The sequence below is a fragment of the Emydura macquarii genome, unplaced genomic scaffold (assembly GCF_026122565.2).
Source record: "Emydura macquarii macquarii isolate MOO-44397 ecotype Brisbane River unplaced genomic scaffold, CSIRO-AGI_Emac_v2 contig_2897, whole genome shotgun sequence".
NCBI lineage: Eukaryota > Metazoa > Chordata > Testudines > Chelidae > Emydura > Emydura macquarii.
Window position 1 is genome coordinate 13,866,210 of NW_027133034.1, and position 24,579 is coordinate 13,890,788.

Below are 24,579 nucleotides of genomic sequence, written 5' to 3' on the forward strand. Positions count from 1 at the left end.
CACATATTTTTGGACTGCTCAGATCATGCGCCTTTATGACCCATATGATTCCACCTGGGATTCTGAGCCAGAGAAGTCACTCCTGGGCAGCCTGGGTTGTGCTGTGCCCCTCAGTGCTGTATATCAGGGCTGCGATGCTGCGTGGTGCTGCTGTGAGGGACAGGGCCTTAACCCAGAGTGGTATTGGGACCATAAGCAGTGCTGGGACTCTGACCGGTGCTGGAACTTTGACTGGTGATGGGAGCATGACCTGCGCCATACTGCTCCCCAGCGCTGGTGCCAAATTAAAAAACGTACCAGTGTTTGCTGCTGCAGTGTCAAAGCTCATCAGATCAGGAGAGATAGGGGTTGATGCTTCACCATAATCACTGGATTGCCCAAGGCCGGGACCAGTCTCCATGACATGGCCTCTTGAGGTGCCGGAGTTGTCCCTTGTGGACCACAGCCTGAAGGAGATGGAGGTGCTGCGAGGGTCAAAAGACTTCTCACTGCCTCATATGCCTCTGGCATTGATGGTGCAACCAGAGTTGAAACTCTTTCATGGCCACCCTCAACCATGCACACCGGACTCATTGGTTCTCCCTCCAGGGCCAGAGTCAACAGTGCCGGCTGGCTGACTGCCATCTGAGAGTGATCCAGCACAGATCTCACTCTCTCTATGTTCTTCCTCATTGGGGAACATCCTCAGTCAGATTTCTTTGTTTTTTTCTTTGTCACCAGAAATGGGGAGTGGTGCTTCACTGATAGCGCTGATTTTGTGGGTGCTGGGGAAGTGTTACAGTGCTCGGTGGCCATCAGTGCCAGGGAAGCCCAGCTCTACTGAGGGTCTCTAACTGAGGCTGGAGCGCTTCTACGGTCCCTGTCTTTTTTGGTCCTAGTCCTGAAGTTCTTACAAATCTGGTACTTTGCCTGGACATGCCCTTCTCTCAAGCACTTCAGGTAACTGTCATATGGGTTGCTTACTGGTATGTTCTTCAGGCAAGTCGCAAACTGTTTGAAGCCCTGGGATTGAGGCATGCCCCTGGCAGGCTAGCACCACACCACACGGTGGGGATTTTAAGTTCTCTAACTAAGTGCTCAATTGAATTAACTATTTACACTCTATTAACTGACTATTTACAACTATTTGCGGGAAACAATCACTGTGGAATATCACTTGTGAAACAAGCTACGGATAATGTTCTAGTGACCATCACTGACGGAAAGAAGAAACTGAATGCGTGGTGGGGAGCAGGTCAGCAGCTGCTTATAAGGGTGACACTTTAGGGGGCACCAGAGTTGAGCAGGCAGATGCCACTAGGAAAAAACTTACAGTGACAGTGCACCCCTATGTTGGAATGGACATGAGCAAGCACTTGAAGAACTACATCTTACTAAACAAGTTCCCATGAAGAGGCTATCTGAGAGGATATTACATACTTATTTGTTTTCTATCATTTTATTGAATTTCTGAAATGTTTTGAGAACAGATTCATGCAACAAGTAAAACAAATTAAAGAAGAAGAAGGTATGGGAGAGAGAGAGATGAACTGACCTAATTGTTTAGCCATATTTTGACTCCAACTCAAATCAAAACATTGTGAGGTTGGAAAAATCATTTCTTTATTTATTTTTAGGGGGTTTTTTTCGTTTTTTTTTCAACTCTTTACTTTTGGCTAACATTGGAAGTGGAAATTCCAAAATACTTCCAAAAATGAATACTCTTTTGATATTATTTGCTCAGAGAAGCAGCAGTAATTAAAGGAAACCTTGCAAGGAGGCATGCAGTAGTTAGTTTTGCAGTCTGAACTTCCAGATGCTAGAGGTTTGGATAGTTCAGATAAGTTATTGAAACCAATCCTCTAAATGGTTGGGGTTTGTCCATCACAGCTCTTGGGTGGGTCATGACAAACCGATTAAAACATGCCAGGCTAAATTATAGCTCTTCAGACACAAGGCTGGATAAGATGGGGAAGCGCATGATGAATGCCTAAATGCTGCAGAAGTAACCTATGTAAGACAAAATACTCCTGAGTGCTGGTGAGGAAAAGTGCCCTGAACAGTAGCATTTGCTATTTGCTTTTTTTTTAAAAAAAAAATCCTTCTGGCATTTGCTAGTGGACAGAGGTGGTGAGGACATGGCCACAACCCTGACGTACTCAGATAAATCTTTCTACAATTCCATGTGACAGAAGAAGCACGGTCTGGCCTTGGAATTTGCACTCCCAGAGCACAAGCATCCAAATTATGTCTGCCTCTAGGACAAAACAAAACTGAGAATGGAAATCCTTAGTCTGCTGAAACTCACACAGAAGTAGCCATATTGTAGCTCAGATTTCTTGATTTAGACTGTGATTTGATTTTCTATGTATTAAAGGTTGAGAGGTTTGGGCCCTTTATTATTATAGGACAAATGAAGATGACTTCCCCTCCCCTCAATAGAATTCTCTTACCATAATGTAGACCTGAGGTTTACGTCTCTTGGCCAAATCAATAATGTTCACTCCATTGTAATGAAGATTTTCAAAACACCCATGGAAGTTCTTGTGTGGTAATGTCCCTGATTTTCCAGGAACTGGGATCCCTCCAAAGCTGAGCTTAGAAAGAGAAGAGAAATCAATAATACTATTAAGTAATTTTCTGAATATCTGTTTGCAAAGCTGATGATAAATTTTAACAACAGTATAACAGCAGCAGTCAGAAATTGGCCAATTGTGAATCAACCTATTTTTTAGCTCTTTGCTGTTATCAAATCTATTAACTTAAAATATAGGTTAACAAAATGTAGACCATATAATGTATAGATCATATAATGCATACAATAAAAATGGTTTAACCTTAGTACCTTTATTTTCCTGAAGAGGATCATTAGGAGTTTTAGGTTTTAAAAAAAAAAAAAGAAAAGCTAAGTACCTTACTTTCATTACTCAGAAAATCATCCCTTTAAATTCTGGAGGTAAATGGCATACATTGTATACAGCAAGAGTTCTCAAACTTTTTCATAATGTGAATTATATCTTAATATAGAGATTTTTTTCTTGGACCACTGTCTCCCATTTATGATCTTATAACATCCTTGTAACTACAACAATCATTTACATGGGAAAGTAATATTAGAAACGTGTATGTATTTTTAAACAACTTAATGAAAAGAACTATTTTGTCCTTTGAGAAAAGAGGTAATCACACTACCTGCTACAACTCTTCATTTGGGAGTAGGTCCTATATGGTGCTGACCACTCTGGTTATGATTTAACAAAGAATTTAAACGTGGATGGGCTTAACTTTCAGCATCTGAATGGTTCAGGTGAAGTCAATAGGATACTCAGCGCTTAAATTTAAGTATGTGCTTAAGCAGCTTGTTGAATTCAGACCAGAGTGCTCAGCACTTTATAGGATCAAAGCCCTTTATCAGCCCCATACATCTGTTTTGTTTCTCTCAATTGAAAATAGGAGAACTCTCCTCAGACCATCAACAACTGCTTCATGAACAAGAGGTTGGAAATCTCTGCAATACATTATACACACTCCTTTAGATAAATCTGAAATTTGTACAAATGAGAAAGATGTGTAAAAATACCTCAGATGCTTGTGCATTGTATAATTTCTAGATTTAAGGTAAATGAAACTTTAAAACTCAACATTTCAGAGATGGATCTTGTCAGGTGGATTTTCTTTGACCACATCATGTGTTGTGATCTTGGTGATGGGGGACCATACCTCCTTATATGTTTGTACCACATTGTGGATGCTACCAATGACAACAACAACAACAACAAATATAGAAGCAAAAAGATGATCTGTTGACAGAGAATCCTGTAAGATGTTGCAGGATGGTAAGAAGACATTTTTCTGATCCTTTCCTTCCGAATATAAACTTCACCAAAAGTTTGAATTATTATAAAAATTCCCTAAACAGCTCTGTCCCCTTCACTTATTTCATTGAATTTACACAACAAAGGCAATAAATGAAAGGTAATTTACACACCTCATAACCAAGGTCCAAATAATTGAATTCCCCCTTTGCATGAAAATGATGACTGTGTTTATCCACTGTAAAATTTATTTGATTGTTAAAGTATTCAATGAGGACTGCATGCCAGTGCTGATCATCCAAAAGGCTGCCCAAGGTGATATTAATTTCGCCATTAGCAGAATTAATTTTAGCATCACCTTGAGAAGAGAAAAAGAATGAACGGTTAGTTTCACTTAAAAAAACAATATGGATATTTAAACAGGTTACTAGCTTATGACATAATATAAGTTAAAAATAGGCTTAATAGACGGAAAGGAGTTTTTGACACATCTAATGGGTGCAACATAACCACACCCCATAGCCATTACCTAAATTAACGAATAAAGAAAGTTTTCCTTTAACTAATTCCAATGTGATGTGATCTCCATTTTGTCCTTCTCTGTGAAGTAGAATCCCATCACTTTGCATTGTTTTAAACTTCAAAGAAATCACATCCTTCAGGGCACTCGTGGATTTTTGATTGAATCTGTAGAGCAGGCAACTTTTCCCATCAAAATCAGCCACCTCAGACCCTAGCAACAAAGAAATTAAAGATAACTTGTAATAGTATGTTTAGACAACCAGGGTTTGGTTTTGCTTTATAGTGCATGGATGAAGTGTGAAAGAAACCTCCTACTCCCCACCACAGCACACACCAACTCAGGACTCTGTCAAAATGACACCCCTTGTTCTCCTGAGTGCCAGGATGGCTCCAGACTTGCACGACCGCTGGCACTAGACTCCCCAGAGTGAGTGGTCCAGTGGGGGCATAGCCTCTAAACACTTCTCTAAGTGAAACCATATGCTGAAGCTTGCAAAAGGTGGCACTGCAGCCTTGTAACCTAGAAGTTTAGGGCCCAAATCTGATCTCACAATATTTTGACACCTGTGTAACTTCAGTGCAATTACTCCTCATGTATACCAGTGTGAGAGGAGCATCAAACCCATTACCTCTTACTTGAGTAAGGCACAGGACTTTCACACTACCCCAAGGCAGACAATCTGTGTGGTTTTATATTAATTTAAATTAATATTAGTTCACGTTATTCTGGAAAATGAATAAAGCTGATATTAGGAACAAAAACCCATTCATTATAATGTAGCTAGTCAGACCTGGTTCTCTTCACACCAAGTGTAACACCACTGATATCAAAATAAATACTCTTTGTCTATACCAATGAGATGAGAATCAGGCATTTAGCTTTAGAACTAGAAGAAGGAGCTTTACTATATCCTATTGGTCAGCTGTTTCTCAATACGATAAATATTTTGCTAGAGAAACATCTTGGATATATCAGAAGTCATTATAAAAGCTTACTATAACACACAAAAGAAAGCAAACTCTCTCTAAAGAACACAGTAACATCAAGGGAGATTCACGTTTTTATGGGAGCTTTTTCCAGTTATTTTGTTTTACATTTATAGTCTCAGTGACTTAGTATAATCGGTGCATTGTTGCAGCTCTGTGACAGCTGCCCCAATTAATTCTACTTTCTGTCTTGTGACAATGTTTTATCTAGTCTCTTTCAAGGTCACATACAATCACTTCCTCAGGAAAAAAAAAGTGATTTTAGATCAATAATATAAAAGAATATCTGTCAAAATCAGTTGCATGTTGAATAAGACAGACATGAAGGAACTGATAACACCAAGAAAAGCTCTTAGAGTATTCATACTTCATAAGTAAAGAAGAAAAAGGTAATTGCCCTTGAAAGATACATTTGTGAAATAAATGAAGATGAAAAGGGTACCCAATAAAACATTAAGTTATTTTTCAACTGACTGACTGACTTCTTCTAAGTCAATGTAAACCCATTATCTATTTACTAATTTTATTTAATTTGATAAAAAATATCGCTCCACATTGTGGCATAGAAACGAAGTCAATTCAAATGAACCATAGTATTTAAAGTTAGCCATTTATTTTCACCACTCAAAAACTCTTGTAAATTTAATGCAGCTATGTTTTGAGAATGTACTCAGTTGATTTTCCCCACATCTTGTTAATGTACTTTGTTCTTATGAAGAATTCATTTACCAAGTGAACAATGAATATGCATTACATTCTGCCTAAAAAGCATCTTCTGTTGACTATTATCCTTTGTTATGCCACTCAATAAATGTTGATAGTAAAAACATAAATCCATGGCAAATACAAATGATGTGCTTTTATGTTTATTGCATTGCAATAAACAAGTCGGAGCATCAATAAGAGAGGGTGCTTTTTTAATGTTTTCACAAATATAACAATGCAGTTAACTCACTCATTAGACATATCCCTAATAGGCTCTGACAATAGTATACTTTAGTTATTGGTAATACATATTTTGGTATTAGCTATTGAGCAAGTTGAGCACCAGAGGAAGAATAATGTATATTCCTGTTCTCCAAAATCCCTTACTACTCAAAATGGGTCAAACCCTGTAATTCTTCCTCAGTCCTTCCCCTCAGGAAAAACTGATTAATATGAATGAGTGAGGACTGTGAAAATCATGTAACTATTGATCAGAGACATTATTAACATTCTTATGAATCTATCATTTTTACTACCAGTGCATTCTGACCAGAGACGGACCAGGGCAAGGGAAGTGGGGGAGACAGTAAGATAATCAAAATGCATACCAAGGTCATCAGTGCAGTTTATGATCCCAATTAACAAACAATGTTACTACTTTTTCTCTTTACTATAGCCATTAACTCGTATTTTTGTGAATTTGTTTCATGAACATCAATCTCAGAAGGCTTTCTTTTCTGCCCTTCAAGTAAAAATGTGATAAGAAAGGTAAATGAAAAAGCTGGTTTACATTGTGACCACAAATCTTTTAATTTTCACTTGTCACACATTCTAAAAACAGGCATGTTTTCAGAACTTTTTAAGTCCAAAATTTAGCTATACCTCCAAAGATACATAAATTCCAAAATACAGTAGTGCTGCCATGAATCACACAATACTGCAGCTCCCTGCATGCTAAAGAATCATGTTTTTCAATGGTTCTCAACCAGAAATTAAAGCAGCTCTGGATAAAGCTGGCCAAAGTATTAGTTGCACACAACAGGTTTGAGTTTTGTAAATTGGTTCATTGTTTCCAGTTGCTCAATGAATATTCCACAGAAACAAATTTCAAATTCTATTCACTGCATGTATTTGCTATTCCTTAATCATTATCTCATTAGTCACATGTATAGTTCCTGGTTGAATAATTATCACCATTAAAGAGGAGGAAAGGAAGATCAGGTCACTGGGCCTCTGTTTCTTTTAGGGGGAGAAGATGGGAACAGTTTATGGAGTTAGGAGGGGCTATGTTTGCCACTTGAATCAGGCCTTTCATGACACAAAACTGCTGAAGGAATTAAGTTACTGTAAAATCATATATAATGGGCCACACTGAAAATTATATTTTTGTCATCACATTTCCACAGAGTACCTGAAAGTGTATGTATTACCCTAGCTATATGGATTTCTTCAGCTTACTTAATTGTTCCATGGACTTTGTGTAGCCCTAGTATAAAGGGGATGATCGCAAATCCTTTCCCCAATCACTTAACAGCATTAGTGCCAGGGCTCTGGCGTGGAGGTTTTGAGATCACAGTCCCCATAATATTGTGTTGTTAAGCATTGTGCCTCATCCTATAGATAAGAATAATTAATGTATCTTCCAAGAACACTTACTGAATTTACTAGTTTTCTTTTTTAAAAAAATATCTGTCATTATAGAGCATAGCCATTGTCACAAATGCATTAGAAAAACTGTGACAAAGGTGTACGTTTGTGGTCCCATTTAGGAAGGGAACAGAGGATCCAAGTCAGAGAAACATTTCAACACATCTGTCCTTCTGTTGTGTGAAATATGAATTATTTGTAGCTGTCTTTACTGGTGGTCAGCAGATGGACTGAGCAAGAGAGGTAGTAGTTGAGGGAGAAAGAAGTCTGACAAAGACACATATTTCGGCTCCATAAAGCTACCAGAGGACAATTCTGATACTGCCAGCATACCTTCAGCCTCACAATCTGACATTTCAGCTAGTGACAAAACACAGGAAACTTGCAGAGATTTATCTGTCTAATCTGCACACTTTGAATAGGAAGAACAAGCAGCCAGGGGCAGAGAAGCATTTTCTTTTCTTTTTTTTATATAAATACAGAGGATGTGTATCACCCAATCACAGGATGATACAGATGAAGTCAATATATCCAGGGAAGAGTATTCTGCAGATGGCAAATATTTTTTTTTTCTTCTCAGACAGAAAAAAAAATGCTGGTTACACTTAAGAAGAATGAAACGGAGAAACTTGACAAAGGCTGCAGGAAAAAAACAGAACGTGGAGGAGGACAATACTATGGAGAGACTCTTATTAATAACATATAATTTCATAACTTATTATTCCTATTTGTATTGCAGAAGTTCTTTAGAAGCTAAGTAGGTCAGGGCCCCTTTGCCCTGGGTGCTATAGAATCCTAGAGAAAATGAGAGTCTCTGTCCAAAAGAACTTATATTCTAAAACATGATCTGTGTGGAAAATTTACAACTGCCTTACCTATATAGATATCTTTTCTGGAGATCATTTACTTCAGTTAGTTGATAAGCTGAAGGCAACAGAGCCTGAGAAAGATCGAGCATACTAGCTAACAGTACTTGGGAGTTGGCATTTGGCAGACTGGTATTACAGACAATTTAGAATTAGTTAGGGTGACCAGATGTCCCGATTTTATAGGGACAGTTGTGATAGTCAGGATTTTTTCTTATATAAGCGCCTATTGCCCCCCATTCCCTGTCCCAATTTTTCACACTTCCTAGCTGGTCATGATAGAATTAGTGCTAGCTATGATACAGGGCAGATCTACATTGCCAGCAAAATTCAGTGGCAGTCGACAGGAGTTATGCAAGCTACACAGAGTAGCTCGCGCAACTCCCGTTGACTTCAGAAATTCCCTTTAGCACGCCATCTCGCAATGCATTCCTGTCAATGCAGCGCTATGCTTTTTTTGGAGGTGGCTTTAATAGATCGACTTCTGGATCGATTGAAAATGTCCTCACTGCCACTCAATCGATCTGGAAAAATCAATCTAATGGCAGCTAATTTGCCACCATCCGTGAGTAGATAGCCACAGTACATGTTTCCTCTCAAATATCATTGCTGTTGCATATGATTACATGGAAGATGTATTTAAGTGTGTCTGGCCTTCTCTGAAACCCAGGGCATGTCTACATTCATGGCAGCACTATCAGCGCTGCCAGCCTGATTCTGCAGGATCAATTGAGTGGCAGTGGAGACCTACTAAATCAATCCGGAAGTTGACAGCGTTACTCCACCTTCACAAAAAGATTAATGCTGCATCGATAGGATGCATATTGCACTGGCACAGTGTAGTGGGGATGCCACGCTACGTAGAAGTTAAGAAGTTGATGGGAGATACACAAGCTATTCTACATAGCTTGTGTATCTCCCGTTGACTGCCACCGAACTTCACCAGCAGTGTAGACCAAGTCTCAGTGTAGAAATTGCCCGCCCGGGGGGGGGGGGGGGGGCAATGAGGCGGGTGCAGATGACCCCAAATGAGCAGTAGTAAAACTCTTACCCCATATCATACCATCATATGTTGTGTAAATGCCAAGTATGTTACTTATAAACTATTTTAAAAATGCTTTAGACTTTAGTGGGTAGAGAAAGGGAATATTTGATTATAAGGTTTGATGTAAAAGATTTATTGTCATGAGTCTTGATTATAAGATGCCATTACAATTGATGGCAGTAAAAGATTACCCCATATTGTCATGAGTCAGTTTTTAAAATGGTAGTGGAGCTATTGCATTCATCTGTTAAAATCATGATGGTACACCAGTGTAAAAATGACATGACATAAGTGGAAAGTTCCAGCTGCAGTGAATAAATCTTGTTTTTTATGTGATGACTGAGCTTTTCTTTTTCTTTAAGGTAATTGTGTCTTGATTTAAAAAAAAACAAACATGACAGTTGTTTTTCTTTTTAACGTATTCTCCCATTTTTCTGAGTATAGAAGCACAAATGCTGCCTGGTTCCTTGTAATTTACCCATTGCTCATGTTTTTCATGAGCGTGGAGAGGGTGTATTAATACTTGATAAGAACTTTTATATTTATAAAGTTTCAAACAAAGTGAAGTTTCAAAGCCAAAAATATTGCATGTGAGACTCTTATGTTCCAATAACTGGTTGCCCATAAAGCTAACAGCTAAATGCAATAAATTCACACACACAAACACATATATATAAATCACATAAAAAGAAAATTTTACTTAAAACAAATTTAGGTTTAAGAAATTGAAGTTAATAATTCTAAACTAGACATTAAAGACAACAAAATATCAAATAATATATAATATTACTTTGCAGTTCTGTGGCCCAATTCAATTAATCATTTAAGTCTCACAATATCTGAACTAGGCAGGTAAGCAGTATTAAAACAGATTTATGGACACGTAAATTGAGGCACAGAGAAGCCAATAGATATGTTTAGGGATACAAACTGCGACAGTGGCAGAGTCAGAAATAGAATCTAGGTTTCACAAATCCCAGCTTGTAGCTGCTAACTCATTTTGCACTGTAGCCTTATCTATAAGTATGGGTTACTTTAATTACCCATCCCCAGGGTGAGTGCGCACACTTACTTTAATCTGTGAGAGTTCAGCCCCAGGATTAGCTACAACAGAGAGTTTATCAATAGAAGCGGGAACCCCATGGTGCACAACAGACTATAGTGATCTTTCTACAATTACTTTTATTAGCCAACCAAACACTATAAAGGAGAGGGAGCAAGACCAATACAGTACACATAATATTTGCATCATGGCATGCCTGGGGGAAAAACCTGAAATGTTTTTTAGAATCGTGATCATCAATAGCACCACCAGTGGTGGTCGTCATGGTGTCTCCCCCACCAAGGCATGCAGGCCATGATACTGCTTTTATAATGTTACGCTGAGTGACCTCCCTGTAACTAATGTTCAGATCTGTGCTCTCTTGGCATTATGCTCCTTTAGCTGGCTAGTGAGAGTGACTACCCTGTAACTAGGGTGCAAGTTACAGTCCTGTCGCTTATGGGGGATACTGAGCTCTTTGAAATCCTGAGCAGTGTGACCTCCCTGTAATTCAAAGTAATGTCTCTGCCTTTTAGGCTCGTGGCATTAGGCTCGTGTATCTTGCTAATCTGAATGGACCACCCTGTAATTCAGGTGCAGGTCAAATTTCTGTTGTTTAGAAGGGATTAGGGTTATTTTAGTATCATAGTACTATGACCTGCCTGTAATTGGGGTTCAGCTCGCCACCCTCTTGTCCTGTTGGCAGTCTAACTGACGTGGTCATCCTGTAACTATGGTTCAGGTTGTATCTTTCCTGATAATGGGGACATTACAGCCAGTTTTGAACCATGGCTCGGATGACCACCCTGTAACCTGGGTCCAGGTCTCTTCTTTATTCCTTTCTTATGATGTATATTCCCTTATTCAGCTACTCTGAGTTACTACCCTGTATATAGGATTTAGGTCATGACCTCTATTTTCTATGAGAGATTTTAAGGCTGCTTTGGGCTTGATGGACCTCTGTGTAAGCAGGGTAATAGATCTTTTCCTTTTTCTCCTTTCATTTCTTAGTCTAGTCCTTTCATTTCTTAGGCTACGGCTGCACTGACGGTGGCAAAGTCGCCGCTGTCAGATCGATTTCTCTGGATCAACTGAGCGGTCAGTGAAGTCCCGCTCAGATGATCCAGAAATCGACATATTAAGACCACCTTCACAAGTGGCGTAGCGCTGCGTTGACGGGAACGCGGTTTCCATCAGCGCAGTGCAGTGAAGACGGTGTGCAGAACAGAAGCAGAGAAGTCAATGGGAGTTACACAAGTTCTTTGCGAAGCTTGCGTAACTCCTGTCGACTGCCACCGAATCTCGGACGCAAGTGTAGACAGGGTCTTAGTCTAGTTTTACCCTTCCCTATAATTAGGGTGCAGCTCTGACCCCTTTTTTCCTTTGGGAGAGGAGGAAGACTGGTCCCATTTAAGACAGTGAGCTAAGTGTCCTGTCATGATGAGCTCTTTTCTGTTCTGGGAAGGTTTTTTCTTTTTGTATGTATGTGTTGATGAATGAATATGATATGGGCATGGAAACGGTTTTTAATTTTGGTTATTAAATCTGTGCAGCATTTTTTTTTCTTACTCTTCCCAGAACCAGAAAAAAAACATAGACATGCACAGATATATTTATCCTTCCACTCATCATATAAAGGGTTAAGTGAGAGTTCAGCTCTCCTCCCTATTTCCTAAGGGAAGGGTTCCCTCCATTTAATATAATTGGCAGTGAGATTCAGGATAAGGTCTCTGCCCTTTTGGCCCGTGGCATTATGCCCCTGTAGCTGGCTAATCTGAAGAGACTACCCTGTAATTCAAGTGCAGGCCGAATCCCTCTTGTTTAGAAGGGATTAGGGCTATTTTAGAGTCATTGGTACTGTTACCTGCTTATAATTTGTGTTCAGGTCTCTGCCCTATTACCCTTTTGGCACTGTGGCCTGTTGGTAGTCTAGTTGGTGTGACCACCCTGTAACCAGAGTTCAGTTCTCTCCCCTTTTCTCCCTGTAATGAGTGTTCAGGTCAGCAATTTGGGCTCCTTGATATTATGCTCTTATGGCTGGCTAGTCAAAGTGACTACCTATAATGAGGGTGCAAGTTATGTGGCCATGGGCTTATGGGAATATTGAGCTCTTTAGAACCGTAAGCAGTATCACCTCCCCTTACTGAGGGCAAAGTTTTCCCCCCTTCTCACTTGGCATTAATGCACTTTTAGCTGGCTAATTTGACTATTCATCCTGTAACTCGGGATCTTGGTTGCATCCCTCCTTGATATATGTGAAGGACTGATGATTTTAGTAATTTGAGCAGGATGACCTCCCTGTAACCAAGGATTGAGTCCCTGCCCTTTTGTCTCTTGACATTATGCTACTATAACCAACTGGTCAGAATGAGCACTGTAAGTAGTGTCCAAATCTCATCAATCGCTATTTATCATGCCCCCTCCCCAATCATAAAAACTTTGTCCAGGGTCCTGTTCCTTTATACTCTGCGCTAGCTTGCCTGGGATTGTGCAGCCAAGCTTTGTGGTTGCTTTCCTCACTTTGTTGTTGGAAACAAAAGACTTTGCAGCACTTTTTAAAAAAGATCCCTTTGGCAGTTTTGGAATCAAACTATCAGTATAATATTTTTTTTGTAATTGTTTTTGTAATATATGTCAACTATTTCACACTGCCCTTAGTGATGTTGCTGAATTTTCTCTTAGTAATTTTGAACTGTGCTCTGTATGTGTTGTCATGGGAAAATTTTGAGATCTTGACTTTGAAGTAGGATTTTCATGGTAATATTCTTCTCTCATTTATCTTTCTTGGTAGTGTGTTAATTTAACTAGCTCATCAGAGTTATTTCCCCTAAATTAAATTGCAATTATATCATAGTCACTATTTATCATTTCCCTCATACATGCTGGGGAAAGTTCTGGCTTAGCACGCCTTTGATGTTGCTTGTGATTTTTATAGCCATGAGTCATCGCTTTTACCCCAGTTTTGCTTTCCAGAGATTCTGTCTATTTCAGCTAATTTCAAAAGTCTTGGGTTTATTTGACTAAATTAATTGATATACAATCCTTTTGTCATTTGATTTTGGCATTCATTTCTTACTGCTTTTAATAATTTATTTCTGGTTTTTGTTTTGAGAATTTTAAACTGCTTTGGAGTTTGGCTAAAACTATCTTGCATACCCTTTACAGCCTCATAGGGACAACCGAACAAGAAGGAAGCCCCCAACTAAAAGATAAGAAAAAAGACTGAAAAAGAACTATGGAAAAGCAGAGGGGAAATACATATTGAGAGCATAGTAATTGGAAATCAATGTAATAATGAGATATTTTCAACATAAATCATACAATAATCTCAGACAGTAAATAAGACTTAACATGCTTTAGGAACTCCATTATGGATTAAAAGTTCCAAAGGGGTAGCCGTGTTAGTCTGTATACAGCAAAAACAATGAGAGTCCTGTAGCACCTTAAAGACTAACAAATTTCTGTGGGCATAAGCTTTCGTGGGCTTTTTTTTTCTCTTCAGGTTTATAACAATGTTCATCACTGTAGCATCTGAATGCATTGGAAGGATAAATACAACAAAGTAATTAGCATCTCTCACCAATTAAATGCTTTTAAAGGGAAGTCGTATATAACAAACTGAATCTCAGTTTAATAGTCAGATTAAAAGAAAATTGTTGATGAACCTTGACCTTCAAGTTTCCTGCTGCATCCTTTCCGTGTTTCTATAACTACTTTTACCACATGAAAAAACACTGATAATACAGCCTATCTAATAGCATGTATGGCCTCCCAAGAAAAGGCAATCAGCTTAGAAAGCATGTTTGTGTGTCATACGTTCATGTTCTGGTAAAAAAAAGTGGAAGGGGGCTTTGTGGTTTAATTTAATTAAGTTAACCTTTACAGTTCCTTCATAGCCAGTTTGATGATGTTATTTAGGAATCTAGGTTTTATGTTTAGCAAGTAGTCATTTTGACATTCTTAATCTGTTGGATACAGCAAGTTGTTCAAAGCTCAAGAACCGTTTGGAAAGGATATAAGAAAGAATCAAGATGCCTTGTAAGCCACTGAAGAACCTATATTGCCATTGTGCATTTTATACTTTTTCCTTCTCTCAGCCCTTAAGAAAACACTCTTAATACCAGAACAGTGCCATAGTTATGTGATGTGAAATTGAACTAAATTTCTAACTATTAGAACTATTAACTGCAGAAAAGTACCTGGGGTAATAGTGGATAAAAAGCTGGATATGAGTCAGCAGTGTGCCCTGGTTGTCAAGAAAGCTAATAGCATATTGGGCTGCATTAGGAGGGGCATTGCCAGCAGGTCACGGGTAGTGATTATTCCCCTCTATTCAGCGTTGGTGAGGCCGCATTTAGAATATTGTGTCCAGTTTTGGGCCCCCCACTACAAAAAGGATGTGGACAAGTTGGAGAGAGTCCAGCGGAGGGCAACCAAAATGATTAGGGGGCTGGAGCACAGGACTTATGAGGAGAGGCTGAGGAAACTGGGCTTGTTTAGTCTGCAAAAGAGAAGAATGAGGGGGGATTTGATAGCAGCCTTTAACTACCTGAAAGGGGGTTCCAGGGAGGATGGGGCTAGGCTGTTCTCGGTGGTGGTAGATGACAGAACAAGGAGCAACGGTCTCAAGTTGCAGTGGGGGAGGTCTAGGTTAGACATTAGGAAAAAGTTTTTCACTAGGAGAGTGGTGAAGCACTGGAATGGGTTACCTAGGGAGGTGGTGGAATCTCCATCTTTAGAGGTTTTTAAGTTGAGGCTTGACAAAGCCCTGGCTGGGATGATTTAGCTGAGGTTAGTCCTGCTTTGAGCAGAGGGTTGGACTAGATACCTCCTGAGGTCCCTTCTAACTCTAATATTCTATGATTCCATGATTTTGAGGTGAGGGCCAATTGGAAATTTTCAACAGAACTGAAGAATTTCCATCTAAATGTTTATTTCATCTTGATAAGTGTCAAAACATTTCAAATATATGCTTTATCTGTTGACAATGTGATTTTACATTAAACAAATAATCACTGAATACGTGACTTAAAACATTAGTTGTCAACTATACAATGTTACTTCTGTTTTTGCTAACAGTTTTCTCACTAGGTCTAGAGGAATAATTATAACACCATGAAGCAGAGACCTTAAATACAATGTTGTATGATCATAACTCACTATTCTTGAATTAAAAATACTATTTTCTACTAAGAGTGCAAAGATGTAACTGAAAGGAAGGCATATATTTGTATTCCCCACAAAAAAATCTCTGAGATAGTTTAAAGTTGAAAGAGTTGTTAATGCTTACTCCAGGTAACGCCTCAGCTAATATTTTTAAAGCTCCCTATCATACTTGTAAAAAGGAGGAAATAAAACTAAATGTTTGTCTGGAAACTGGTAGGTAGGGTATTCTCCCTATTTCACAACTTTCAAGTACCTACTCCGCTTTAACTGTCACACCCACCAAATCACACCACATACTCAATTTTAACTTTCCACCCCTTGTGTTAGGATTTTTTTTTTTTTTTTTTTTTTTATAGTTGAGCATATTGAGATAAGTGGTGGTAGCGGTGTTTATTAGCTTTTTTATCTTGTATTAAATGAAAGCTTATGGGATGATGTTATGCAAGGTTTATATAGGAATTTTTGTCAAATGTTAGCTATCGTTATTGTTGGTGTAGAAGTGCAGGGTCTTTTGAGAACTCTTTTTGAGGCCTGGTATGAAAAGGGGTATGAATTGATGAAAATTATAGATGCATACATTGTTAGATGTATCTTAGGGAGCAAGTTGAAGTTTCTTGTGGGGTGCTGTTTGGATGGTGTGAAAGTTAACATAAAGTGGGTGTTGAAAAGTGGCAAAGTTTTAATTTTAAGATCAACAGGGACCCAGGCCTACCAGGTTACCTGAGCTCTTACTCTCTTGACTAATTCCGAACTACAATGAAGAGGACTCTGCAGAAATTATATTCACAGGGACTTTGAAGAGCTGAGCATCTCCACAGGCCCCTGAGCACTTTAGAGATCCCTTGAACCTTTAAAGAGATCAAAGTGTAATAACTGAAGAAAACAGTTCAGTCAATTAGGTGTTTCTTCATTTAACAATTCTACTCTCTACTGAAAATATTACTTTGCTAAATTCACCACTTTGTGATAAGAATTTGTGAAATGATTTAACAAGGTTTGATCATTGCTACTTGATAAAACTTTAAATATATCATGTTAAATTCTTAGGTTTAACTTCAGCTGTCATAACCATCTTGCTTTATTTTACTTTCTGTAACTCCTTATCCACTAATGACTAATCAACTAATTCTGTCTCAGGATTCCAATAAAGTTGATATGATTCCCTTTAATTGTGATTTTCATTCTTACTTTTATGGCCTTTGCAATTAGGTGACCTGTAATGGTGCAAGTTTCATTTGTCTCTTACTCTGCGTGATCACTCTCCTTTTTTTAATTTTGGCAGACTGCAGTAGGACCTTGAAACGAGGATGCAGAGCTTACCACCACATCGATGAATAAAGATTTTCTTGAGCTTGTGAGGTGCACACGATTGAGACTTTCTTTGGTCTGTGAGGCCCCTATGTTTTATATGGTCAGAGTGGTATAAAACAGGTAAGACTCCTCCTGGTTTTCTGCAGCATTCCAGCACAGGAAAATTCAAAGATAGTCAAGTAAATTAAATATGGGACTAATACCACATTAATCCACTCAATGTTCAGAAATTAATTTTATTTTATGATATCACATTTTCAATATGCTTTAGATTTTTGTACGTAAATGAGAAACTGCATTTGTGTGAGACAGCTGGAGAAAAAATGTAAAATATCGTACCTTGTTCTAACACTGTGATCAAAATTTTAATTCATTGTTCAGAGTTGAACAATGAATTAAAATTATGCCAGTTGATAATTCCAGATGCTTTTTGTTCTATTGAAATATATGTGGCTATGTTAGGGTGGCACTTCATTTTACTACTCTACCCCATGATTTAATATTTAAAATTAAGCAATTTGGGAAGCATATACTCTAATATTAGGTGATAGATAATCAACCTGCTGTCTGAAAAGCAGAAGCTGAAGGAAGAGAGGTCATATTAAAGGGAAAAAAAACAATCTTAATCCAACACAACATGGTAGAGGACACAGATGGAAAATGTATACACACAGTGACTTTGATTTGCATGGAGGGAAAGAGGTTTGAAGCATTGTTTTCCCACTGAAGCTGAATCAGTATGAACCTCAGTGCTTACAGTTCTTAATAGGTCTGTGTCTCCAGTTACATTTATGGACTGGTGCTATGTTGGGTAACAGTATGTCTTAGCACTGTTGCCAGTTTTTGCAGGTGAGGGGCTGGAGCCTGTCTTGTGATGATGGGAAAAACTCCAGCTTTCAAATTTGCTAGAGTCTGGGGGCAGGGGAAGACCCTCTCTGCTTGGCTGGCTGCACTCCTGGGCTGAGAAACCTCTCAGAACTACAGGAAGAGCTCTCACCTCCACTTCCCGGAGAACCTCAAGCCATTCTCACAGGAGGGGAAAAGATAAAGACCCCAAAGTTTAGGGACGCTTCCCTCACCATATATGGGCAATAGCACAACTCCTCCCTGCTCTTCCCATTGCACCAAGCTAGGGAAAGGGGGTGAACCACTCCATGGACAGCATGGGAAGCAAAAGTGAAGAAAATAAGAATTGTTGTGAACGTGGAAGCAATGACAGACACCCTAGTATATGGTTAAATGCAGAGGACAGAATGTTATTAAAGTACCTGTCCTCAAACTACTCAGCAGTGTCACCCCACTGCGGAATTTAACTGGGCACCAACTGCCCCAGATCCTTCAGTCCTGATAATGGGTATGAGGGCAATGCCCCTTCTACACTCCCAGGAATTCAGAGTCCCAATCCATTTCCCTTATCCATGTCAGAAATAGAAAAGATGAGATGAGGTGAGTCCCATGCTATAGGTTACACTTATCAGACATCAGTATCATGCTTGAGCCTGTGCCTAAGCAGCCCATCAAGTTACTAGGACCTCACACTGGAGCCTTTCCTAACCCACTCACTACACTGGAACCTATCACAGGGGATGACAGCAATCAGTTTAGATGTTACCCCCACCGTGCCAGGCAGATAGAAAAGAATTCATCCATTGCTTTGTAGCCTGATTTTTAGTGTATTAATTATTTAAGAGGGTTATAGATTTGCCAATTGCTTGGATTAGAAGATTCTTGTCCCTGAATCAGGCTCCAGAAGAAATATATACGGACCCCGGGGTGTACAACAGGAAGTTTCTTAGTGATAACCAAATTTGTATAATTTTATAAGTTTTATTAAGATAACATAAAATGATAGACAAATAACTGATATAGAGAAAATGAACAATCAAATGGATAATGGATAATACAATCTTAATTTTAAAGACTCAAATGATATATATATATTTTTACGATATGCTTTGGATTAATATACTCACGCCCTTCCCTGGTTGAGAGAGATGTTTGATTCCTCAACTTTTGAGTAGAGGGGTGGAGTAAGCACTGCTAGAGAGCTAAGAACTATAAACTAAGACTATAAATAGGACTATAAAATGAAGAAGGAAAATCTTAACACAAACTAAAGAAACTTCAAGCAAGAGTAGATGACGATCGCACCAAAATACCACGATCTGCCCCTTCTTATACCCCAAGAATATGGGTTCTCCTTCTAAGTCCATACTTGGATTTTCCCCCCTCCAAACTATTGGGGTACACATATTCTATAGGCTGGCAGGTTCGTGCGTATTATTGACGTATCCACATCCTTTTCAGGTGGTCTTGTTATCTCACTTTTATTATTTCTGGCCCTTTGTGGGTTCTGTGGTGGACTTGTAAAGTTTCTTGGGGCGTAACCTGTGACATCCCCCTCCCCTGTTTAATGTCTCCTGACTTATCTAGGTAAAGATTTTAAATATATGTATGCTAGCTATGTTTCATACAGGATATGACCTGTAAGATGTCTTGCATTACAGCAAAATATATAGATTTATAACTTTATTAATTAAACAATTATACTTAAATCTAGAAGAAAAGATATATATCTATGATACAAGCAAGCAGGCTAGTCCTATGGGCTACAGCTTGAGGTCTTCCAAGAAAATATCTGACTCCATGTTGAGACTACATGTACTCTGTCCTCTCTAAACAATTCTGAAGTATACTTAATTCTTGAATGGGAAATTACTGCACCCCGCTAAAATGGTAATATACTTCCTAATTTCCTATTTCTCTTTCTTTCATGCCTGGCCAATCTTTGCTGGCCTGGCGATTCCTCACCAAATGTGTCTTTGTATCATCTCAGACCAGACCAAAATAGCAATGGGGAAAAGGGCTGAAATCTGGCCAACCTCCCTCTTTATCCTAATAACCAAGTTAACCCCTTTCATGGGGCTTAAATTAGTGCCCCTCAGGTGAATAATAATGATTTGTGGAGAATGAGAACAGCCTACCATAAAGAGGATTTTGGCTTGAATGAGGGGAGAGCCAGTCCCACAGCACGTCCCTCCAACCCTTGCATGTCAGGGAGGTGGCTGAATTGGAGAATCCTAGGTGGGATCCCCCCTGCTTGCAAGATGCCCTTTTTTGTGCACTTTTCCTTGAAATTTCAAAAAAACCAGTGTGCAATGTCACTGTACGTCACATACCTTGAGAGAGAAAATCATCAACAGACTTAGATTTAAACATACAACTACACTATTGGCTGCCTGTCATGTCTTCCATTACATCTAAACTGGGTCACCTGACTATCATGTCTTTAGTTTCTTTAACTCAACATATTATTTCGAGGACATGAAGGCTAACTTTTCAAATGGCAAAGGTTAAAAGTTATTATTTATTTGTCTCTAGTAGGTCTTACTGTGTGTCCTGAAGAGCTTACACATTAAAACAGCAAAAACAAGCAGATAAATATGGAGGGTTGAGGAAAGATACAATACACAAATATCTGACAATTGGCCACACCCTAATTATATAATATTTTAAGAGCATAACTTCTCATTATTTGTTTAACAAGAGATTAGCCCCTGGGAGGCCACATTTTTGTCATGATCGGCTGGTTAGTTTCTTATAAGCAGTATGGTAAAAGTGGTTCTTCAGGATGGATTTGATTTCAAAGAGGATACTGTCCTTGAGGACATGATTATAAAGAATGTTCCATAATAGGGGGTGGCATAGAACAAAGCACAGAGATACTTGCAGGTGAGCCAGAGAAATGAAGCATCAAAGATGGTATAACTGCCAAAACAAAGGGGGTGGTGCTTAACATGAAACGAGACAAAAGTGGTTAAGTAGGGAGAAGCTGAATTAACCAGGAGCTTACACTTGAAGTAGAGGAAGGGGAGCCAATGGAAGAAGCAAGAGGAGATGACAAAGTCAGACCACTGGGCAAAGCAGAGGAGTTTAGCAGTTATATTTTCTGTGAGCTGGAGGGATATGATGAGGGTGTCAGGGCATGCGGGAAGAGAAAGAGAGATCATAGTAATCAAAACTAATAAGGACAGCCTGGGTAAGAGTTCTAGTAGGGAGAGAAAATGTAAATCTTGTAAATGCAGGATTTGGATATAGTTTAAATGTATAAGGCAAGGAATAGGGAGGAGGCATAGTTGACCCTCTGGTTATAGGCCTCAGTGATAGGAAATTTGGTAGGATTATCAAGGATTATCGAGCATGGTAAGACTGGAGGTGTCTGGTAGAAAATATAAGGAGTGAGATCCTGTGCAGGGCCTCAGAGAGACAGCACAAAACTCAGAGCCTGGTGGAAATAGGGTGGGGGTGGCAAAGATGGCTTTAAGTCCTGGGCTGCTCTGGGGAGGCTAAAAAGGTCCATGGTGTACAGACCTGGGGTCCTGTGTAAATTACAGCAGTCTCTCTAGACTGCCCTATGGGACACAATGCTGCCTAGAATCTCTAAAGTGCTGTGGTCTTGCCCAAACATGTCCTTCTTACCCACATTCCTGCCCCTAGCATTACCCCTTTGCTAGGACTTGAGAGGTGGTCCTTGGGAGGCAGTTTTATGATTGTCTGCCTCAGTGTGCTGTGAGAATCTTCCCACAGCCAGTTATGGGGCTTTCTGGGTCTCTGTATGCTTCTCTTTTAGGCAACATAAAGAGGCCAGAGCAAGAGTTTGGATCTCATACAAGGAGTTTAGTTTTGGCCATCTTAAATTTGAGCTAACAGAGGAGAGGGAGAGAATGGAGAATTTTCTGTATTGGATGAATGGGAACAATCCAGGAGGGATAGGTAAGTCGCGGTAGTTGAAGTCTTGTGCACAAGTTAGGATACCTAACGAAAGGGAACTTAAAAGTGAGAAGACAGCGCTGCCAGGGATAAGTCCTGGGGTTTGCTCATGAAAGACTTATCACAAGAACCATTGAAGAAAAGGCAAGAGACAAAGAAGGAAAACCAGTAGAGAAAAGTAACAAAAACAGCTAAGGGCTGACAAAATCAAGGTAGAGTTACAGTGTCCAACAGGTGGTTTATAACCAACTATAACACGTACTACTGATACATAGAACATGCTTGTAACATCTATTAATCACATAATAATGCTGTGTAAACTATTTATAATGTATCCTTAATATAAGCAATGACCTCAAAGTATTATTGACTTATGGGGGAGTCCAAAATTTCTGCAGAGTAAGTGCTTTCTGTAGAGCCAAGATTAATGATTTTCTAGGAGCCTTAGGAGTCCAAAGTGGTGAATATTTTTCCCTTCTGAGCAGAGAGCTACATTTATAAGTGAAATATGTAACAATAGCAAAGAAGAGGTTGAGGTGAACTAGCATTACTGAAATTACGTCTATATACTTGATACTATTGAGCTTAGGATGTAAAGAGCTGGATAATAAGGAAAACATTACTAGATGATGCAGAAATAGATAACATCTGTGCATAAACATATTCAAATCAATAATATTAAAACAAGCCAACAAATTTACTTTCATTTGCAGTTTAAGTAAAAAAAAAAAAAAAAAGGCAGTGATTGATAGACATTTCATTCAGATGATTCAGCAAATACTTACTATATGTGCAGCCATATACTTCAATACGCATTCCAATTCTACCATTGGGATTCCAGTCCAAGGGGACAAAACGGAGAAATCGTGCTTTGATGGAATGTTGAAGCTTATATTGCACAACACTGTCTGCATTTGTGTTTCCTGAAAAAGCCTGGAAGACAATGAAAAAGGATCAACAATATACATACTGCATACAAAAGTAAACAGAAGCATTGCTGACTTTTCATTTTAGGACCTTATCCTACAAATACTTATGGATGTGAGTAAATTTACTCATGTGGGTAGTCCCATTGAATTCCAAGGAAATACCCATATGAGCAAACTCATTCAGATGCTTAAGTGTTTTCAGGATCAAAAACTTAGTAATGTATCTATCCATCCAACTACTTATATCACACTCATTTGAGTGCCTTCAATCTTTTAAAATTTAAGGGAAACTCTTTTTCTTAAAAATGTCCCCTAAGAATTATATGTTGGCATACCCTTATGTGTCAGGGTATTATGCCATCTAAAATTCCCCATATATATTACGGATAGGTTATTATTATACTCTTCTCTACTACTCTACTACTATGATCTGGAGTAAAACCTAAGTTTTACTGTTTATAGAGAGAGCTCATCTTGCAAATAGGACTCTAGATTTTCAGCTACTGAAGACAACTTTTTATAAGAAGAATTTAATACAGCAATTTTGGAAAAAGAAAAAGAAAATCTGCACGTGTACTTTATGTTATAGGTAAAGTGAGAAAATAGTTTTTTTTCAAAGTTTGTATTAGCCACAATAATAATTTCATTTTTATTTCTATTTCTTGCAAGCTGTACCATGGCTTTAATTAATTAAAGAAAGTAAGAGAAACATATCCTCTACTAAATATTACAAACTTATGTATCTTAAAAACAAAAACAAAACAAAAAATAAAGTACGTTTTCAGTAGTGGATGCTTAGTTTCATTTTCTCATCACTGAGATTTGTGATATCATAAAAACATGTAGCAAAATATGCAAAACAGTTAAATTTTCAGTTTCAGTCTTTGACAATTTAGACAGAGTTTGCTATCCCTGAAATATGTTTGTTAACTGAAGCATAGTGAATAGGATACGTTTCCATATGTGGACCACAGGAACATCTTAAATTTGAATGATCAGTACATCTTCATTTCCATTATGTTTTGATTGCCTAGGAGATATTTGCCATGGATTTGTTGTGACTGCAGAAGGAGATTTCAAAAATAAACATTCTGGTTTAAATTTCTCGCCCCATCTTCATTCTGAAGTGGAGGTAATTCATCATGAGTCACCCTACGTGAAGATAAAGCTTCCCACTTTCCCTCCCTCATCCTAGTGGAATTTCAAATTAATTGTTAGCTCAGAACATTGAAAACGAAGAAACAGCTAGTGAACAGGCTCATTAGAGCTAACCTATTAAGTTGGTAATAAGCAATGAGAATCAGCAGCTTTAAATATCTACACCACTTGCAGCTTCATGCTTTATAATCTCACTCTCACAGTGGGAGAAGACAGCAACGTTTGAAAACAAACACAGGAGAACTGTCACTATTTTCAGAATGAGACCCTTCCTAAATCCTTGTCCTTTAGAATCCTATTTGTAGTCACTAACAGATGTAACTGCTATTGAATGTGCCAATTAGTTTGTTGACTGAACCAGATCCCAGGCCCCAGAAGTTTAAGTGCTATGAGCAAATGAAGTGTTCCATTAAGATTTCAATTTTTTCCAGGATTGTTTCTGGAAGGCATGTACCTCGCAAAAATTAGTTAGGTTCTGAAGAAAAATGTAGATTGTCTGACTTTTTTACTTCAGGGGTTGCTTGAGCCATGTGCTCTTAATTTAAAATTAGGTTTCTGACTAAAACAACAATCTAAAAGTGAATCATATTCTCCTTTAAACCATTCAAAACGGTCAGTTTCTAAAATAAGATTTTCC

General features: G+C 38.6%; 1 protein-coding gene across 2 annotated transcripts in view; it reads right to left on the bottom strand.

The window, feature by feature from the left end:
* The window catches only part of CNTNAP4 (contactin associated protein family member 4), a 438,417-nt gene that overhangs the window by 85,973 nt on the left and 327,865 nt on the right, over positions 1 to 24,579 (bottom strand). For both annotated transcript variants that reach the window (XM_067569202.1, XM_067569201.1), the window contains 4 exons: positions 22,641 to 22,788; positions 4,324 to 4,527; positions 3,968 to 4,152; positions 2,433 to 2,576 (listed from right to left, as the gene is read on the bottom strand). In XM_067569202.1, the coding sequence (XP_067425303.1) occupies positions 2,433 to 2,576; positions 3,968 to 4,152; positions 4,324 to 4,527; positions 22,641 to 22,788 (681 nt within the window). The remainder of the gene's footprint in view (positions 1 to 2,432; positions 2,577 to 3,967; positions 4,153 to 4,323; positions 4,528 to 22,640; positions 22,789 to 24,579) is intronic.